This window comes from Mchenga conophoros, linkage group LG19, assembly GCF_057382185.1.
Source record: "Mchenga conophoros isolate Kocher_MC1m ecotype Shallow Benthic linkage group LG19, M_conophoros_male_GT1.1, whole genome shotgun sequence".
NCBI lineage: Eukaryota > Metazoa > Chordata > Actinopteri > Cichliformes > Cichlidae > Mchenga > Mchenga conophoros.
Genome location: NC_140544.1, coordinates 31,869,352 through 31,891,361, shown reverse-complemented (window position 1 = coordinate 31,891,361; position 22,010 = coordinate 31,869,352). Strand labels below are relative to the sequence as shown.

At 42.3% G+C, this 22,010-nt stretch overlaps 1 protein-coding gene across 3 annotated transcripts in view; it reads right to left on the bottom strand.

The window, feature by feature from the left end:
• LOC146552693 (uncharacterized) overlaps window positions 1-22,010 on the bottom strand; it is a 32,363-nt gene continuing 10,353 nt past the window's right edge. For 2 of the 3 annotated variants that reach the window (XM_085257989.1, XM_085257991.1), the window contains exons 2-8: window positions 21,022-21,337; window positions 6,573-6,716; window positions 6,421-6,464; window positions 6,182-6,317; window positions 5,947-6,057; window positions 1,389-5,201; window positions 1-838 (exon numbers count right to left, since the gene is read on the bottom strand). In XM_085257989.1, the coding sequence (XP_085114115.1) occupies window positions 783-838; window positions 1,389-5,201; window positions 5,947-6,057; window positions 6,182-6,317; window positions 6,421-6,464; window positions 6,573-6,716; window positions 21,022-21,316 (4,599 nt within the window). In that variant the 5' untranslated portion in view covers window positions 21,317-21,337 and the 3' untranslated portion in view covers window positions 1-782. Of the gene's footprint in view, window positions 839-1,388; window positions 5,202-5,946; window positions 6,058-6,181; window positions 6,318-6,420; window positions 6,465-6,572; window positions 6,717-7,821; window positions 13,124-21,021; window positions 21,338-22,010 lie in introns of those variants that run through there. The other variant, XM_085257992.1, reaches the window with a different exon arrangement.

The window sequence follows — 22,010 nt, the reverse complement described above, 5'->3', positions numbered from 1 at the left end:
TGGGCAACACAGTATTTTAGTTTATCGATGAATCTTTAATTTTTCTTTATAAATGGTGATTCTTACAGTTGTCTGAAAAACCAGTTTGAAATATATTATAGTTCAATACAGAAATATCCCACAGTTTAAGCCATAACTGGGAAGAAAGGCATTGCCTCCATTATCTGTAACTAAAAAGCAGCAGAAAATGTGCACTATAATCATTCTAGTGTGTGATGTGTCTGTGTGTGGGATCTAAAATATAAATTTGCATGCTTGTAGAGCTACGCAACAGACTGTTTTATTATGTCATTCTTTAGCAAACATGGCAAAGAAGACTTTCTGTCTGTAGAGGTCATCCTCTAAATGTGACAGAAAAAATAACTTAAGATAATTAATAGTATTTGGAACAAATACAATTAGTGTGGAAACTTTTGGAAAAGATACAGAACATAACTCTGTAGAAGAAATCCACCATTACTGGATATGTTAAATAAACATAATGCTGCTATATTTACAGATGAGTGCCCAAAAGTCCCATTGTTCCAAGTACTGACTAAAGGATTGATTCAGCAGGACATAAGTGGTACAATCACTATTTGAGACTAGAGGACGACAAAGACCCTCTGGTAAAGAAAATATACATCTCTTTATAAAATGCAAAATGAGCTCTCAAGAAAATTAGGACCCACACCATTAAATTCAAACAACTCCAAAACCTTAAAAAAAGGCAGTTTCTGAGTGAAGCATCTCATCCATCCATATCCAGTTGCAGAGGTCTCCTTCAGTCTTTATAATCATGTTTATGACGACCCTCCTTCAACAGTACCAGCTGTTCCATTTGTTTTCTCTGCAGCATCTAAAGTTGGAAATGTACACAGAGTTGGTTTGTCTACATCCAAAAGAATTGTACAGAAAAAAATATTTTAGCTATTTAGGCAAGTAGATGGCAGTGTTAGCTGTTTGGTGCAAACTGGGAAAACATCTCAAGTACTCAATGGCTGGGCATTATAATCTCAAAACATACATTTCCCCCTGAAAAACTATTATTTGTTGGTCTGTTAAATACTTTACCCACATTACCATCAACGGATCTGCTGTAGTATGTTTATTGCCCACTGCTTAGCAAATGTTAGCATAGCATGTGGCTAAGCTATAGCATAAAGTTAATATGAGAAACTGCTGGGAAACAGCATGTGAAGCGCTGATCACTAAACTGAGTAAAAAGGCTTAAAATTTGCATTGCGTTTGACCCGTTTCTTTATCTGTACTGTCTTTTTTTTGTTTTGGGGGCTTTTCACACCCACTCATGATCTTTATGTGCACGACATGCGCCACATCTGGTCACTCTCTTTCTATTTGTCATGTGTTGCATGCCTTTTTAAAAAATCGGGGCTGATATACATTACCTTTGATACTTTCCTGCTGCGCTTCCTGTCTTGCAGTTTGGTCCACATCTCCACTCGTCTCAACCTCGCTGCCCCTTGTTTTGGGTTTCTTTGCAACAGGTGGTGGCACCTTGGCTCCCTTATTCATAGACTCTGCTTCACTGATCACCTTCTGTACATCTTCCTTGGCCACCAGCATTGGCTTGGTCTCAGTCACAACATTCCTGTTGCTCTTGGAGAAGATAAAGCTTGCAGTGCTGCTGGGGGACTTGTGGAGGTCCAGTGGTGACGTTGGAGGCTGCAAGCTGAGGCGAGACGCTGGACTTTGTTGAGATCTGGCTGCTGTCCTCATGCGGATGGCTTCCTGTAGGTTCATGGAACGGGTAGTGTTCATGGCAGAATAAGCCTTTTTCGTAGGGGAGGTGGCTATGGACAAAGATGAAGGAGGAACCACGTCAGCTTGGGACTTGGGCACAGTTGGTTGCGAAGGGTCTGTTTCCGGTGGAGGAATGGGTGTAGAAGAGGTCATGATTAGAGATTTTCTGATGGGCTTCTGAGGAGCCTCACCATTAGCAGATGAGGATGGGAACTGATTGCTGCTTGTGACCTCAGCCTGTGGTTGCTGCTCTTCAGCTTTGGGGGGCTCAGGGCTGCTGCTGACTGACCGCAATTTGACCATCTGCAGGAGGGAAGGGGTGACAATGGGCATAGGTTCTTCTTGCACAACTGGGGTAGAAGTCTGCTCTTGGGTTTTATTCTCTGTGCTTAAAGGAATAGGCTGCTCCTTAATGCTGGCATGCCCCTGAACTGGTAAAGGTGGAGGTACAGGAATGTTTACAGGTTCAGAAGGAGCAAATACTTGAGTCTTTTCTGGTGAAGATGTTTCAGGTGGTGATGGTGGTGGTATTGATACTTCAGATGGAGGTGAAGGTGAGGCCTCCTTTGTTGTCAGAACATCAGTTTTTGGGGCTACTACCTGAGATTGTGGGAGAAGCTCTGTGGGAGGTGGAGGGGGAATATTCTGAGGGGGGATAAGAACACTGTTAGATGAAACTGTGTTAGCTTCAGGTTCAAAGGAGACCTCTTGTAGAAGCTCAATCTTCTGCTCTGATGATTCTGGCTGTGTTGGCAGGGGTGGTGCAGGTGGAATACTTTGTGGTGGAGTGAGCTTGCTGATAGATTCAGCCTCTTCAGAGATATTAGACATATTTTCTTGAGAAGGAGGAGACGTAACCTCTTCAGAGGACGGAGCAGACACCTCTTTGAGTGGCAGATGTGAGACCTCAACAACTACAGGAGGTGAGACGACTTTAGCTGGTGAAGGAGATACTAATGTTAATAAGGTAGAGGAGATGTCTTTAACAGGTGGGGGCACATCTTGAACCACGGGTGAAGGTAGCTTTTTTGGTATTACAGGACCAAACTCTACAGGTGGTGGTGGAGAAAGTGTCAGAGATGCCTTATCAGTTGCAGTAGGCAGAACCTCTGTAAGTGGTGGAGGGGGTGCTGTATATGGTGGGGGAGGAGGGATATTTAAGGGAGAAGGCGCTACCCCCTGAGATGTACTGGACTTGTGAAGTTCAGGCTCCATGATCACCTTAATGATGTCCTTTTTCACTACTGATATAACCGATGCAGTCGTGCAAGAGGAGTCACTCCTGAGGGAGGACTTTGGTGGAACCTGAACAGGTATAATGGGTGAATCATCACCAAACAGTGGAGGTGGAGGAAGAGGAAAATCTATTTCATCTGGCCCACTGGGGCTACCTGATGTTGGTGGTGGTGGAGGGGGCCAGGAAGATTCGGGGGATACAACTTTTACTGATGTAATGGAATTGATTTCTGTGGTCTGTCTGGGGAGGGGCTGGGAAACACGTTGCACCAGAGGAGGAGATAGCGCTGGGGAAATGTGAATTAATGAAATGGCAGGTGCTCTATCAGTGTTAGTCTTTACCTCTGTAGCTTGGCCGGTTGTTTTATTAGCTGCTTCTTCTTTTATTGCTGCAAGTCTTTCTTCTCGTCTCTCTACAGCCTTCATTAACATTCCATTCAACATATCACTTACTCTCCCTTTCTCATCTTTACCACGTCCATTCAAATCTACATTCTGAGCCAGTCTTTCATTGCTATCTTTGCAAATCTCTGCATTCAAAATCCCACTTTCTTGAACTTTCTTCAATTCTAGCACATGTAGGGATCCATTAACAGACTCTGTCGTCACTGATGGATTTTTGTGCTTTCTTTCTACTGCCAAGCTCTTAGCCAACTCCTCAGCAGCTGCCGGAGACTGCCTCTGTTGTCTCCGGTCCTTCGGGTTCTTCTTTGCAATAGCATAAGTCTTGCCAGGGGCTGGGGGTCCCAGGATCAGCTCACATGAACGCAAACTATGGGACCATACCTCAGGTGGAGGAGGTGGAGGTGCATGGATTTTAGGTGGTGGAGGGATATTGAAAAGTTCTATCAAGGCCTGTACAGAGGGACTGACAGTGTCTTTTGAATCAGCTTTATGTTCCTCAGTGCACTTATTATATTTAGATGACTCTGACTTAATTGAAGAGGATCCAGCAAATACTTTTTGAAGCTTTGCTAAAATGCTGTTCTTATGCTTTGGAGATGAACCGTTAGCTTGTTTAGTGAGCTGTGGGGATGTGCCATCTTGGCTGGAGTTGCCACTGACATTGTTTAGCTTATTCTCCTCAAGCAGTTCCCGCTTCTCTTGTGAAGCATCTTTCGATCTTTTGATTGCCTGCAGCTGAGTTCTAAAGGGACCGACTGACGAAGAGCCCATTGAATCATCCAGAGAACTGGTGTCAGCATTGTAGCCAGGGCTGTCCAGAGTCTTGGAGGGATGAGAGTCAGATTGGTTTTGGTCACTTTCCTCACTTGGGGCTGAATTGCTGTGGAGAGAATTTTCTCCTGGCAGGACCCTAATCTCTGCTGGATAACGGGGCTGGCGCTTCATTTTACTGTGGAGGGAATAGGAGCGGCTTGGAGGAGGAGGGGCCCTTTTTGGCTTAGTAACAGAGAGGCTACGCACAAACTGTCCGTCTTTCTTAACCTCATCTCCCCTGACGATCACCCTGCCATTGGAGCTGGAGGCCTTGCTTATAGAGGAGTGAGCATCAACTTTGTCCTCTTTAGCAGAAGCATTGCCATTTCTCTTTTGCTTTGGGGTGCTGCTGTTGGAGATGGTTGAAGAGTCAGATACCAATGTCTCGGACGAGTCAGAATTACTCCAGCACGACGTGTCAGACAGATTTGGAGGATTGTTGCGAGAGGCCGAGGTGATGGTGGACGATTTGGAGGAATAGGTTCTCACTGAAGATGCTCTAGAAGAAGCACGGGACGGAGCTGGGCTGGAGAGCATCAGGCTGCTTTTGCTGACAGTGCGGACACTGTTCCGACTACGCCCACGGCTGATCTCCACCACATCGATTGCGGGTGGCAAAATGGCATTGGGAATGATTTTGGACATGTAAGCAGCCTGGGGTGACATGGACATGACGGGGCTGGGGAGCTCCTGTTGAAGGCTGGAGGAAGTGGTCAACCAGGGTACAGCTAAAGATCGAGGCCTCTGATCGTCTTCCAAGGCGGGACGCAGGCGGTGCAGCAGGGCGAGATCATCTCTATGAGCAGCATGGGTAGCACCGAGCTGCTTGACATTTTTCTTGTTGAGAGGCTGGATGCTTATGCCTGGAACATTAATACTGGCTCCTTTTTCAGACTGTGATCCCATCTGTTGCCCATCTGTAGTTGGACTGAGATTAGTCTCGCCATTAAAAAGCTGTTCCTCATCTAACTTTGGATTCAGTGTCCAGTCAACTCTGTCCAGACCTAAAACAACAGCACAACCTTTCAGAATTAACATAGCTAGTTATGCACTAATTGTCTTTCTTTGAATCTGCAACATAAACATCTTAGATACTGTAGCAGTCTTGAATAGTTCATGTTAGGTTTTGTATTGTTGATTGTCATTTATGCTTAGAAATATTTAACCATATATGCTTAGAGGTGTATAATCAATTGTGTAGTGACAGGATGTGTGATCTTTAGCAGGCTACAAAGGCTTGGTGTGCATTCGCACACCTACATCCTGGGAGCATGGGAAGAGGTCGTACCTTGTTTTATGGTAGGATAAACGTGGCTATATCTGTTTTAGTCCAAGTGCCTTTTGTTTAGATGAACTGCTGGACTTCCAGACCAGCAGGTTTAGAGAAGTCATTTATGGGGTCACACTCTGACCACTCTCCCCACCCACCCACCCCCACCCACCCACACACAGTATTCTTTGTTCACATGTATACCTATGTAAGATGTTATATGTTAATGACCCTATGCATATTCATGTAACCACAATAAAAGGAGTGCTATGGGGAACCTGGCTGAGAGTCTGACGGAGGTCAAGTGGTGGAACGACACTTGGCTCCAGGCAGGTCTCCCTCATGCATGAGTAACAAGAAGAACTTTGCCTACTTGGTGTTCAATGCTTTTGCTGTGTTTTTTAATTGTCTCGTTCCAGCGGTGGGCCTGTGCTAGACAGACCCAACAGTTCATACAGTTCAAAAAAGTCACTGCATACCCAGCTCTCTCTGAACATGATGTGGGATACCCACAACAGTCTTCCTGTGGCGTCTTCTGGTCCTGGTCTTTTCTGACTTTTTCCCAGAGTTCAAAGGTCTGAATGTTGAACCTGTAGAGCGAATAAATGTTTATCCACATGTCGTCAATTAAATGTTTTATGCAAGCATGTCAAAGCGCATTGCATAATGACAAAGAGTGGATATAAATAGTGTTTTGGCTTGTGGTTAATTTACCTTGTCTGGTGAGTCCAGAGCGGGAGGATCTAGTGGACACTGACGATTGCACAGAGGCGACAGAAGACGTATCAGGAATCGTGCTGTCCGTCATAAACCCAGCACTTTCTCCATCTGTTTGAGCCGTCATTGTCGACTAGCAAAAACAGAAAGATTACTTATATTACATTAATAAAAGTTTTAACAAATCATTTGTGATATTAGAAAGCACAAGAATCTGTATATAATGTGTAACTTACAATTGTGCTTACGCTGTCCTGGTATTCCACTCCATTATTGGTTTCTGAAAAGACAAGAACATTTTTCGATTGATAATGAGACTTTTTAATTAAGTGTCAAAATCTAGGGAAGAACAAACATGTACTGGGTATATCAGTAGTTGGTTTTATACCTTCCTCCTGCATCATTTTCAGTCCTTGCAGAGCCTCAGTGTGAAGGTCCTCCAGGTACTTAGGCCTGCTGGACTCAATGAACACATTCTCCTGGAACAACGGGGGTGCCGGGGTCTTTTCATCGTCATCTAGCTTTAGGGCAGCTTTAAAAAAAAAAAAAAAAAAAAAAAAAAAAGATAGGGAGAGGAGATCAGGCCAGATCAACTCAAAGCTCTGTGTTACTGTAACTGTAAATGATGGGGCCATATGGACAGGGGGTTAGCATTTAGGTGACTGTCAGGGATATTTAAGCACAGGAACAGTAAAGATGTTTGAGGGTTAACACATGAGTGTGAAATGAATAGACCGAACTCCAGTTCTTCTCATGCAGGATTAGACACAGTGATCCTCAACATGGGATTATCAGATCAAAAATCTGCCTGCAGCAACATATGCCTGGTGTTTTTTCCCAGCTTAAGCATCATTTAAAGAGACAGTACGAAGGACACTAATTAAACTGCTATGGCATCTCAAACGATGGATCCAATCCAAAGTTAAGCATTACTTTCAGTCATGTGTGAAACTCAAGAATAACAAAAACCCGAGTAACCTATTCATAAGACCGTTATATAAAATTAAAGTTAATGAGTCTTTACATTTAAAAGAGCAACATATTTTCTTCATGAATCCAATAAGAACTAAACATAATTAAACATAACACCCATTTGACATGTCATGTAATACCTGCAGTGCTCTCATGCCTCCATGGCACAGTCTGGGATTGTTGGACTAGCAGCCTTCTACGAAAGTTTTATGTAACAGCAGTAGCTGCCCTACTTTTAGCTACCTGTCCTCCTAGCACTCTCACTGTAAGACCATGCTGGAATTAACCACGTGCTTAACAGTTAAAGCTAATTCTTACCTTCCTCTTCTGTAACAGCAGTATATATACACTGTTAAGGAAATCCTAATGTGCAAAATTGAAATTCTAGCTGTTCTTTTTTTAATATTTTTCTTATTATGAGAAGTATTTGTAACTACTGTAGGAGAAAAAAAATCACAGCATTTTATATATCTGCAAAGTAAATATTATAGCTCAACAGTGGTTTTTATGGTTTATAATGACCAGACTTTAATTTCTTTATTGACTGCCATAAGCAAGGCAGCTGATCGAGCCTGTGTGGTCATTTATAGTAAACACAACCTGGGTAGGACCAATTAGTTTGGATCTTCAACCAATAAGATCAAACCTATGCTGCTCTCACTCACCTCTTCTCTTGGAAACTGTAGGAAAGCAGTAAAAATTATTGGCGTTATTAGTCAGAAGCACCACCATGATCTTTCTTATGTCTTCAAAAAGTTGACTAAAAGTATGTCCAAGTTATAAAGTTAAACCACATAAAAACACCCAAAAAGACGATCCAGTCAAAAAATATATAAATCCCGGAAAGATCACGACAGCATGAATATGGTGCTTGTTATTGTCAGTTCAGGTCCTCGCCGAGCAGAGAATGTCTCTTCAACCAATGGACAATCAGAGCTCAGACACTAATCCTCAGCAGCCTAATTCCTGCCATCCCTCTTCCTCTATGTCACCCCCCTGTCAGTGCTCAGTGAGATACCATCCCACTATTGTGCCCCGTCTGCAGACTAGCTCGCCCAGGATTGGTCAGTCAAGATGCAGAAATCAAACATGTAAACATTAATGCAAAGAGTGCTGTTGTCAGGGATTTGAGGTCAAACAGGCATGTCTTCAGTAAACAACACACCACGTCTTTGTTAAAATATACAATTTCATTACAGAACTCTAATAACATGGTCAACATTTCTATACTTCCTCAGACTTCATTAGAATAGACACTATAAAGCTGCCTTATAAATTACTTTTTTATTAAATTGGCATTTTAAAAATTTATATATTCTTTTTTTTTTTTTTTAAATATACGTCCTTCCCAGCACAACTCCAAAAGGATCCGTCTGGCCTCTGGGATCAAACCGTGGATATTCTGCTTGTTAGGTGAATGCTTAATCTACTACACTAAATTGTTTATATAAAAAAATTATTATTTTGCCACAAGGGGGTGTAAGTGAATTGAAATGACTATTCCTGAAACAAGATTAAAAACATGTTTAGTACAGGCCTGCAGCTCCAGAGCACATGGTTACCCATGTGAAAAATACTCCCCATTGTTTCCAGAAAACACTACAATAATTTGTTACTATGCAGCCTGAATACAGAGAATGGCACAAGGCCTCCCTAGTTAACTTTAAGTGCTGCTATCCAGAGGGCCACCAAATACTTTTCAAGCAAGCTGTTACAGCGTCCCATTTTTGTCGACAAGACTGTTCTTTCTTCATTCCTTCCCTTCATTTTATTTTTCTAAATTTACTTTTTTTTTATTTATCACTTCCCTGGTGCGCTGCACACACATGACATAGAGCACATGACAGCTGAACAAATGGAAAACGCTCCCATGGTCTGAATCCTACAGAGTGAGTGTTACAAGAAAAGAAACGAATCACATGTGGAACCAACATATACAAACGAGTAAAAACATACCGCTGACTTACCAGAACTGGCTGCTCAATACAACGAAAAGCTGATACGCTTGTGTGTAAAGTAGTAAAGTCAACTTAGTATAATGCTTTATCTTTTTACCGTTAGAGTACAGACTTACACGGAAAAACCAGGAGTTACGGTTGAGAATAACTGCACGGTAATAATGACTTATAGTATCACCAGTTTGGCAGTCACATTTTAACAGAGTCCATATTAATCACTGGCATATTAAAGATACCATCTGTCACAGCTGGATTGAGCAGGATTGTGTACTAATGGACTGGTAGTGTTGGCGTTACATACATCCCCCACCCTAAACTGATTTTTACGTCTTAGATTTGGTTTTCTATGGTCTAGAACCATGTCAGTGAATCGATGCTGACTTTTCACTAGAATACAGGTGAAAGTCTTCAGCTTCACTTGCAGTGTCACTGAACGTTCATGGATATTTTTACTCTTCACTCTGCTTGCTACTCTTCCTCTGATCCAGTCCGAAGAGTCTTATTATGGAGTCCAATTCCTCCTTAGAAGATTGAAATTATAGGAAGATTGGAAGGTCCTTGTGGCTCTTTTGTCAAATGACACCTGTGACGGCCAGTGGGCTGGGTTTTTCTGACTTTGCAGCTTGTGCTGTTACGAGGGCTGCAGCTAAAAGGGATGCAGAGCCTGTAACTCAAGCAGAAGAGTGTCAGGTTGAACCAGATTTGATTGTTCCTGAACATTTGTCAGTTTCCCAGCAAGAGTTAATTCACGCACAGCGTGCTGATGCTTCACTGACTGAGCTGTTTCACAAAGTGCAACCTAGTGATGACGCTAGAAGTGCGGCCTCTGGTTATTTTCTGCAGAAGGATGTACTAGTCCGTAGGTGGATTCCGCAAGGGTTGGACTGTGTTGGAAGTCCAGTTGTCCAGATTGTGGTTCCAACTAAATACCGTGACGAGGTGTTGAATTGTTCTCATGACAAATCTGGGCATTTGGGAGTGACGAAGACTTATAATTACATCTTGCGCTACTTCTTTTGGCCACGTCTTAAGCGTGATGTTTCAGCTTACATTAAGACCTGCCATACTTGCCAAATTGTAGGTAAGCCAAATCAGTCTATTAAACCTGCTCCACTTTGTCCCATCCCTGCTGTGAGTAACCCATTTGAACATTTGATCATTGACTGTGAGGGCCCTCTTCCTAGATCAAAATCTGGTTCGGAGTATCTGTTGACTGTAATGTGCCAGGTTACGCGTTATCCTGCTGCATACCCGCTGCGTACCATCACAGCCAAGTCTGTGGTGAAGGCTTTGACACAGTTTATTTCTATATTTGGCATACCGAAGATTATTCAGAGTGACCAGGGATCAAACTTTTCGTCACATCTATTTGCACAAGTTCTTAAGCTGTTGAATATTGTACATAATAAAGCCTCTCCTTATCATCCACAGAGCCAAGGTGCTTTAGAGCGCTTCCATCAAACACTGAAGTCCTTGTTACGTGCCTATTGCACCGAAATGAGGAATGACTGGGAGGAAGGTTTACCGTGGCTTCTGCTGGCAGCGCGAGAAGTGTGCCAGGAGAGTACTGGGTTTAGCCCAAATGACTTGGTCTTTGGCCACAAAGTTCAGGGACCGTTGACAGTGCTGTGCGATAAGTGGTTGTCAGGTGAACCACCAGTGAACTTGATAGATTATGTTAATGGTTTTCGGCACAGACTATATGTGGCAGGTCAGTTGGCCAAACAGAACCTTGAAAAGGCTCAGGTCAAGATGAAATATTTTTATGGCCGGCGTTCTGAAGAGCAGCAGTTTAGTGCGGGTGACCGGGTTTTGGCTTTACTGCCGATTGCAGGGTCACCGTTCCAGGCACGGTTTGCTGGGCCTTACACCGTGGTAACTTCTCAACAGTGGTTGCTCCTCTGACTGATTTGTTGAAGGCCAAAGTAAAGTTTATTTGGTCTGCAGCATGCCAGCAAGCTTTTTGGGATGTAAAAGCTTTACTGTGCTCTGAACCTGTGCTTTTAGCCCCTCGTCTGGATCAGCCCTTCAAGCTGTACGTGGACGCAAGCCACATTGGTGCAGGTGCCGTTCTAGTCCAAGCTGACAAGCAAGGTACGGAACATCCAGTTAGTTTCTATTCCAAGAAGTTCAACTCCCATCAGCTGAATTATTCGGTCATTGAAAAGGAAGCTTTGGCATTAGTCTTGGCCTTGCAGCATTTTAGGGTATATTTAGATTCTGCTCGGCCAATTGAGGTATTTTCTGACCATAACCCTCTCACTTCCTTGAACACATTGCAGAACCCAAATCAGAGGCTCATGCGGTGGGCTCTCTTTTTGCAGCCTTACAATTTGGATATCCAGCACATTGAGGGCAAAGATAATGTCTTGGCAGATGCTTTGTCCTGTGCCCCTTTGTAACCAGCAGCTTCACTCCTCATATGCTTTGAAGTATGTCCTCTCCAGTATGGTTTTCCTTCCTCTTAAATTGCTCCTAGGTACCAAGGTTGCTGAGGTTGGAGTTGAGCTTTGGACAGTAGATGAATGAGAGGATTGACTGAAATCAATAAGATGAGGATTTCATGCTTATCTTATGGTTGAAAGTGAAGTTATGTTTGAGTCCAAGAATGAAAACAGGGAGCAGGAAATATTTTGATTTTGGTTTTATATTTTCAACAAACCTTATTTAGATACTCAGTTTTAGGTCATGTTATCCAAACTACTGTCCTTTTTAGCCTAGATTGGCTGCATAGCAGACATAGAGCGCCACACACATACTGACACAATCCAGCGCTGATGCAACTCTTCCTAGAACCGTTTCATGGGAATCAGACAGATGCAAATACCTACCACACACACACACACACACACACACACACACACACACACACACACACACACACACCTCTCCTCCCTGCCCTAACTTGCCCCTCTCTCTTGTTTTGAACCGCCAGCTCTGAGGGTGCTGTCTGCCAGGTGCTTAAGCTTCTCTAATCAACACAAACCCAACTGACAGTGGGAAAGAGCTGAAAGTTCACCCTTTAACTCAAGGACGATACATGTAGCCTCGATCCGCTGGAAGCACATCTCAAAGCATCCCGGTCTGCCTGCATACTCTCTTTTCACGCAGGTGGTTTTTTGTGAATTAAACATAAACGTCGGAGGTGAAAGAAAAGGAAGCACGAAAGGTGCTGTGACAAGGACCGCAATGTAGGTAACAGATATACCTGCATCATGTGGCACTGAGTGCTGCACCACAATCGGTATGCAAGACAAAGACCAGATGTATCAAATAACTCAGAAAATCCATTAATGGTTTCACAACAGTAGATTGTCTTTTGGGGGTTTTTGGAGGGGGGAGTTGGCAGGTCAGTTACTTTTTAACGCCACAGTCAATGTCACCACATCCGTTTACATCCTGAACCTCCCCCACAGCACAGAAAACTCACTGTCAGCCACATAACAAAAGAAAACAAAAGGTCTTTATGAATAGATTTAGCCATAAGCAACAAATTAAAATCTCATTAAAACGTAGAATAAAATGGAAAGTATTCAGGCCTGCTAGAGCCTGTTTGATGAAAGCACAAGCTTAACTGAGATTCATATGTGAATACAAATCAATTAAAAGTGTTGAGAAAATAAAAAGCCTTAATAGTATTAGTACAACAAGTAGATGCTAGAAATAGGCAGAATATTTTGGATGTATTACAGGCAAACTTGGCACGTTTGTGATTTTCGCTTTTTCTATTTTTTCCCCCCCACTTTTTTCAAAAATGGGCACAGGATTTTAGGATTTTATGGGTTCCAATTGTAGTCTGGTGCTGGTGGTGAATCCACCACTCTGGACAAAACAGAAATTTCCAGCAATTACGCCATGAATCATCAATAATCTGGTGGTAATAGCTTGTTGTTCCCCACAGGATAAAGTCCACAGTCTTTCTCTAGTAGACCAGAAGGTAAAGGTTTAAATGTGCTATGTCCAGTACTAAGACAGCAAATTCCGTATGAACACTGCCTGAACTTTGGAATTCTCATAAACATCAGGGATTAAAAATGTAATCAGCCTCGCACCAAATACTGCAGTCCCTCGAATGGCTTGTTAGTATTTGTGTTCCCCTTATGTGACAACCTGGTCTGGTCTGATTAGCTAGTATTTGAGCCTGCTTTGTATCTAAAAGGTACCAAAGATCAGCTGCACAGAGCTGCTATCCCAACCTCATGTTTAACATTAATAACATATCTTCAGGATAAACAAATTGACACCTCTGGGAACTGAAACAACAGTTTCTGTTGACATAAACTGGGCAGGTACCTGCGTTATACACTTATGAGAGGTGCAGTCCCTGAATTCTGAATTCATCCAGAAAGAACAGCACACTCTCATGGAAAAACCACATTATTAATAGTGCGCATGTTTGGCAAAATTTGCTGCCCCAACACAGTTATCTTTATTAAGGATGTCACAAGTGTCTGCTACCTAACGTCGCTCCAAAATGTCTCGATTTAACTACAAAAGTCACGAGTGGTGACTCACGGACCTTTCCAAGCACACAGTTATCAGTCTCTCTGTAGACCAGCCGCAGTGTGCTGGCAAACATTTTCCTTTCGTGACAATAGCAATAGCTGGTGCCATGCCACACTGACATGTCTGCATATCTTGACAATGAAACAATGCAAAGATATCAGAAATAATGTTACTGTTGGTCGCCTTGCTTTAGTTTGGTAACAATGACACCAAACATTAGAAGAGTGCAGAGAATAAACTTGATGAAATGAAACCCAAGCACGTTATTCAGACTGGAACTAGAGGGCAAACTGGCACTTATTAAAACGTTCTCAACACTTGAGCGAACTAAATATGATCACATGGGCTACCTGGGTGTGGTGACACTTCATCTGCTGAAATCAAATCCTACTAAAGCCCTGTCATTATAGATAATGGCGTGCGCAACTGTTTACACGTCGTCAAGTCCACCAACGCTGACGTTCCCACAGCGTCAGCGTCAACTTGGTTTTCACCCACATTCACAACAGATTTGGACAGTTCATTTATCAAGTCGTTTTCAGCCCAAAGACGATTTTTAGGCAATTTCCTGAAAGTATCACAGAAAATGACATCATCCCTGCTCCAATCAAAAGGCACCTTTTCACAAAGGCGCTAGAGAACGAAAGCATCTTTTAGAGATTTATATTTCCCTGAGGCAACGATGTGCAAAAAGCAGTTACTGACTTCCCACCATGAGAGGAAGAAAGAGAAACTCTATCATAAGTCAGTTTTTTCAAACCTGTTCTCCTGCCCTTCACTGTTATTGTGTCGTGCCGCAGTGCCAAAGTCTCTGTTCTTTGTTATAGAGCATTTTAAGAGCAAATATCAGCACTTGTGTCACAACGATTTAGTTCTGCTTCTCCCAAGCAGCCTCTAGAACTAAATATTCAACAAAGGAAGTCTCATTAAATGGCTCACAGGATCTGAACCTTGCATGAAAACTAAACACAAGCTCACACACAAAGGGCTCCCTATTTCTAGCTTCCTTAGAGAGATATCTTAAAGCTCAGGAATGTGAGGAATCTCTGCGGGAGTGTTCAGAGCAAACAGGTGAGCGTACCTTATTAGGGCTGTGTGACCTAATTATCCTTAAACAACCTTGTTTCCATTTAAAAAACACAGGGATTCCTTTAAAAGGCCATTTTTAAGAGAAGACAGAGCTTGATATAGTTGCGTAAGAGACGCCTGTCTGGTTTTGACACAGGACTGGGTAAACTGAGAGCATGACAGAGACATAAATCACTCACAGACATGTAAACAAAGACCCAAATTGCCATTTAAGTCATTCAACTAATCGAGGTGAATCAACTTTCAAAGACAGATATCCTCTGCCCACTGGTCTCGAGATGAATCAGGCAGAAGTTATCAGAAAAGACAATGAACAATTGATGAGTTTATAAGAGTGTAAGGCCTCAGAGACTAGACTTTATCAACTCAGCAAATCAGAAAGTAAACCAATGCAAACTTTGGACCAGGAATCTAGATCAACCTGTGATCAAGTGAAACTGAAAAGTAAACTGACTATCCAACCAGCAGGTTAGTTGGTTTGGATTCTTAGCAAGCTTAAGACATGCAGTATCACTTCAATACAAAAACATATTAATAAGGCTTGGTATTGCTCAATGTTTTTCGTATTATGCAATCAGTATACAATTCTGATTTACCCTGAACAGAATTTTGTGCTTGAATTTTAATAACAATAGCTTAAAACTCTTTTGACTAGTTTTGACAGTTTTCAAAATATCAAAATTATAAAACCATGTGAGGTGATTAATACAGTTTATGTGGCTGATAAACAACTACTACGCTGAAAGAGCTCCTCTACATCGGAGCAACAACTAAATACCCCAGTCTTGAAGATTCCTAGTTTTCTGTGATTATTATCAGGAATAAGATATAGATATTGTACCAAATCCATTGGCTTAGTTATGGGTGGGGTAATTTGTGAGTATGTGGAGTAGATCCTGTGTTTATACAGAAAGAACTTGGCTGACCTCAACTTGGCGATAACACTGTAGCTTGTCCTTTCGATCATTTATGTCTATCCTGTTTTCAACTCCTCTCTCCATTTGTTCCATTCCCTTCCTTTTCCCCACCTCCTATTTTTCCCCTCACATTAATTTGAGGATTTATTATTTCCTCATTTTATAACCAACAGGCACATTGATAAAGAATTTCCCGTCCATTTCAAATCATTAGTGTACCGCAAAACAGCGTGTAAGCTACTGCTAAAATGGCCCTAACGACGCCCTACATTGATCATTTCAAACACATGCTGGAATAAAGGCATTTTATCATTTGAACAGTCCCTATAGTGTGTCTGGGCTTAAAATAGCCTTGTGGTTGTTTGCGTCTGATAACCAATCTAGATTTGACTATACTTGATATAAAGTTTATGTTACCTTTACCTTTCAACCACTAAATTCTAATCAGGTCGTTCTTGAGTCCAAGTCTACCAGTAGTTCAAAAGATATGTTAATGAGAATAGAAGCGAACACCATGAGACCGGACAGTGTGCGCACCGCGGATGACGTCAGTGCGCACACTGTGTCTGAGGAGGATGTGCGGAAGTGCTTCAGGAAGGTGAACGCACGCAAAGCTACTGGTCCAGACGGGATTCCCGGCCGCGTCCTCAAGTCATGCGCGGCTCAGCTGGCTGGAGTGTTCACGCACATCTTCAACCTTTCCCTCTGTCTGTAGTCCCAGCCTGCTTCAAAATTCACAAGAATTTCACTCACATGTGCTGTACCAATGTACCTGCACATGTGATGTGACAATAAAAGTGATTTGATTTGATTTGATTTGAGAATGGGACGGGCATACAGTTTACACATATGGACAGACAACTCAACAATATTGTGTACCCCAACACAGCTGTTGTCAGGACTGGGAGAATGAACTGGCATTCATCACATCACTAGAAGTAAATGTCCTCACATTTTCACACAGCACCTTTTTGTTACACAACACTCAAAATGCTTTGGACTACAAGTTACATTTTTACCATCCATTCATGCAGACTCCATACAGAAAGACCCAAGCAGGACATTCAAACACGGAACCGCCTTCTTTTAAGGTGATAGCGCTAACTAATGCATTATCATGGCTACTACTACATCTGACCATTGTTCCAGACCTCTGAAGGTATCCTGTGGTATCAGTCACTAGAGATGAGCAGAAGAGCTTTTAAGGTCTTTAAGCTGTGAGGTTGACGGTCAACGGGTACTTCCCACACTGATAATGGTTTGGCACATAAAATGTCTAAATGTTGCAGGAAAAGACCATCAACTTCTTTCTAAAACTTAAAGTTACAGTATGTAAAATGTTTCACCACACATGAAACATACTAAGATGACTGTTGAGGATTTACTGAATTGTCAGTAGCACTACTTTGTTTGCCACTGTTCGCTACTATTAGCATCTATTAGTTACCATTTGCTGCATGGCCGAATAAGCTGGAAGTTGAAATTTCCAAGTTCCCAGTCAAAATGTAAGTCTCGGAAGCCTTCTCAACTCAGATTTCCCACTTGGAAGGTCGGAGCAGCCCCACCAAACCTGAATTAGCAATCAAAGATTACAGCACTGAACACAAACAGTACTTTTTATCTGTACGGCCACTGTTGTGTATTTATGAATCACCAAATAAGCTATACACAGAGCACTGATCATATTCTATACATGAACATGATGCAATTGTTTTAAATGCAAAAAAACAAATTTGCTAGTGATACATGAATCACAAAACAAATCCTGCTTTTCCTCACTTTTTCTGAAAAATGCTCCAACATCCAAGTTGCAGTATCTGGGACACAGCATAAAGTCTTGAGAATGTAATTAAACTGTTTATCATTGGGGAAGTGGGACACTCGAGACTAATATTAGCTGGTATAATGTTAGATTATAACCAGCTGTTGTTTTTTAGCCGGCTCTTTTCTGATCTGCTGACATTAAATAACTGCAACAATATTGGGTAAAATAAGCATGTTTGTGCACGTTTGTGCGTTAGAGGCCTAACTCCAGTTCAGAAGACAAGGCTTGAGTTGAGGAGAAAGAGGATTTTTAGGATGCCAGTGGTGTTGTCTTTTGCCTTCTTGCATTTTCACTTCTTTGGTTAAGGTAACCTATGCTCTGGCAATAAAACATAGGTATAGCCCTTGATGCCCTGAGTCAGAAGGTGCAGGCACATTTTTAAACTTCCCATGACGGCACACAAACACTTACAACTACAGCATGTATGTGGCTGGTCTCTAGCCACATACGTAAAACACCTCTAGTCTAAAAGGAGAGGTCCTTCTCAAACACTGTATTCAAATATGAAGAAGGAACATCGTGACTTCCTTACACCACAAACCAACTCCTATTTATTTTTAAAAGACAAATTATAAGTTTATTAGAATGCCTTAGTTTGTTGCGAGATGTAATTACACCCTATTCTGTTTATATTTATGAATACAGGTATCCTTCTTTTCTATTAAATAACCTCAAAACATTACTGACTGTACCTTTAAGGTGACAATATCTAATTAAAAAAAATGCACTGGCACTCAAGCTACATTGTGCCTGTCGCCAACGCCAAAAATTGTCACATTCTCTTTTATTAACAGAAGGTATTGTGCTCTGATAGGCATCCCTACACTCTTGTCTCATATCCTCTGACCTGTATGTGTACAGTGTTTCAGTGCAGAAAGAAACAGTATTCATGGAGAGATCAGAAAAAGCAGAACACCTTGTTCCTCCCTCACTGTAACAGTCCTGGCATGGCTTTTAATTAACTGGCACAATGCCTGCCATACCAGGCATTTATTGGGCAGGAGGCCCCTCTGGCATCAACACAGATCATCATCAGGGGCTCAGCTGGTGGTATTAAATTTTCTGGGCAAATGTGTTACATTGCACCACATCTTGCTTCCGTAATAAACCTCCTCTGGATGCGTTTTGGGAACGCTGAGCTCCTTCTCTAATCTGAGGAAGCGTCTGCTGAGAAGCTTGCAGCGGTTGTTGCCAGCACCAACAATCGGCACGGCATACACACGCCATGTTCATTGCTAAGGGCTCAATAGCAGCATACATCTATACCTGGCACATGAATCACAGTTAACAGTTAAGAACCCTGGCTTTCCAAAGATAAATTTATGCAACCTTTAGGCTAAATTTATACCATTAAAAACATTTTCTGAGATTGCTTTCACAATAATGTCCGTCCAACTTTCTTCTTTTTTAAAAAAAAAATCCAAAAAGTAGTGGTTTTATGCATCTCTAGTCGAGTGTGTGTATTCAGAAGTGTAGTGGAGACATTCTTGACCCATGCCCAGTGTGGGAGTCAGCCTCTATGCCAACCTTGGCAGAGCAGAAATGCCTTATCTCACTTTAGAATTTACTTTTTAAACAAAAACTGCTGGGACCTAACACGAGTGGCTCAACAAAGTGCAAAGATTGTGTGACGCAGTAACAAAATGTACTGACGTCTTTATGCATGCATTCATTTATGATCTCCCGAATCCACAGATGTGACTGAAAACAAGTCTATACATATTCGTCTAATGTTTTGGGTATAGTTAGACGATGTCAGACTGAAGGGGTCTGGATCTTATGGAAATCCCCGATCCCTCTCACCATTGCACCGAGATTACAGGTCCAACTACAAGAAACAAGAGGAACCTCCTCTGTCGTAAACTAATTAGGCAAGACTGCATAAGCACTGCCAGACAAAGACACGTTAAACAGCCCTGAGCAAATGAAACACCATTTGTACTTTCATGGTTTTAGCATAAGCAGTCTCACTAAAACAAGGTTCCGCTTGTTTGTGGAATGTTTTCGCGTTTCAGGTCTGACTGCATATAGGTGTGATTAATCAGGGTATAAAACTAACGTTAGCACCCACTGTTCCCACCAGACTATGCTGAAGACAATAGTGTTCACAGAGAAAAAAACAGGACTGGTATATTGCTGCACCTCTGCAAGCTGCAACAAGATCTGCAGAGTACAGCTCAGCTTAAAGGAGACCTAGTGTGCTCATTCCCAGCTCCATACTTTTAGTCATGGATTCTACTAGAACAAATGGCACGAGAATGAAGCCATTTCAGCACTTTCCCCCCATAAAGACGACGTCTGACGATCTCCTTTGTAGCTTTAATGACGAGTTTTGACACCTGGTTTGATGACATGATTTCTCCAAGGGTAGCTTTAGTAAGGCAGAGATCAACCTCACTAATTTCTGACACACACCCAGTCATTTTGTTTGGGAAGGCCTAAAATATGAAAGAAGCCACTCAGTTCAAAAAAGAGAAACAAGTGTTACCCCTAGCAGTCATCCAAGGGGGAGGCTATCTTCTGACTGGCTGCCTCTCACAAACTGAATGCCTTGACAGCAGATAGGCGGGGTTGTTGTTTAGCTTTTGTTTACTAGGATCACTTGCACATGTCCTCATTATTTCAGGCTTGGGCTCTGTTTAATATGCGCATTCACCATTTTAACAGTGCATACTACAAAGATGATAGAAAATTAAAGAAAAGCAAAAAAGGTCCCCTTTAAGAGATCTTATGTACTGCCTTTACTGAAGCTGGTGACTGTGAGATTAAACCCCACTATCCGCTTAGAGTCTGTCCTGTTTGAAAGTGTGCCACAGTGCTCCCATGTAACCTGAAGACAAGGTAAGCAAGCAATGGAGTCACAGAACAGGATGGACAGATTTCTTCACAGCAAACAAAGTGTGCTGAAGGTCAGAAGGCGAGGAGTAAGTCAGTCTGTTTAAACATCCCTTCAGAAAGCAAGCAAACATACCTGGGAACCGATACGCAGGATATCAAGCTGGTTCCCAGGACTTTGTCTTTATCCATCACAGATGACACATTAAAAGAACATAATGCTCTAAACTGGTGCAACAACAAATCACTTCACCTTGTCGTAATGTACTTAGTCTGGGTGACTTTACATTTTAAGAGTCATTCCTTCCTGACAGGTACATGTTTGGCTGATTCATGTCAGTACAAAATGTAGATCAACTGGCACGGCCTCAATGGAGACGGGGAATTTATCAGCACAACAATAAGCATGATTTATGTTTTGGATTTGCATGTCTGTCAAAGGTACCTTATGTTATAATTTGCAGTGCAAGAATAGACTTTATGAAGGATGGTTAGATGTCCAAAATTGTGACTAACCTGCTTAAATTAAGATGCAGTAGAAGAGAAACTACAGACTGTCTTACTGAAAACTGAGCTATACGTAATTTATATGTTTATGGACAAGAAAAAACTCTGAGTTCTAAGGTGAAATAATATGAAATAAAAAGTATAAAACACAATGGGAAACTTAAAATTAAACAATGTTTAGACTGATAATTAAAATAGTTCATAAAATGAGACCATGTGGGATTTTACCATGGCTGTTGCCCTGCAGATGAGCCTGCCTTCCAGACTTCTGTCCTCCCTTGTGTCCACCCTGATTCCCAGCAGAGTGCCCATCCAAAGCCAGGTCCAGAGCAGGACCCAGCCCGGGGTTCTTCTCATTCAGGCTGAGATTCTTCCTCCTCTTACCCTTCAGCCAGCCCAAAGCGCGACCCAGGGAACGAGTGCGCTTCTTCCGCCCCTTTTTGCTGTGCTTCTCGTGAGCAAAAATGTTGACCACGTCCTGGGGAAGCAGGTCCCCAAACCCCAGTGAGTCACGGTTTGACATCCCACCTCACACTGGAGCACCCTGAGAAACAGGAAAGATATTACATTTTAGTTCTCATCCAAGCAACACATGCACCAGCACTCAAGAAGAGAGAATAAATGAAAGACCTGAAAACTCTCTCCCACTGTTTTTCCCCAATCACAGTAACAATCAGCTTGCAGAGAGTAATAATAATAATGGATTGGATTTATATAGCACTTTTCAAGGCACCCAAAGTGCTTTACAATTCCACTATTCATTCACTCTCACATTCACACACTGGTGGAGGCAGCTACGGTTGTAGCTACAGCTGCCCTGGGGCAGACTGACAGAAGCGAGGCTGCCATATCGCGCCCCTCTGGCCCACACCAGTAGGCGGCAGGGTAAAGTGTCTTGCCCAAGGACACAATGACCAGGGCAGAGAGCCCGGGGATCGAACCGGCGACCTTCCGGTTACAGATACGCTTCCCAACCCCCTGAGCCACGGTCGCCCCTACACCTTAAGTAGGCCTCACCTTAAGTAGAGGCCTACTTAAGGTGATAAATCAGTCACAGTGAGTTTTGAATGAAAAGTTGACAAAATGTTACCTTTACTACTTGTCAGAGCTGCCCTGTCATTAAGAAAACTCAACTTACTGCATAACAGAAAGTTGGGTTCAGCATAGAAACCCTTTAACTCAAGAAATTCCAAAATTCAGTGTTCTTACAATAAGTG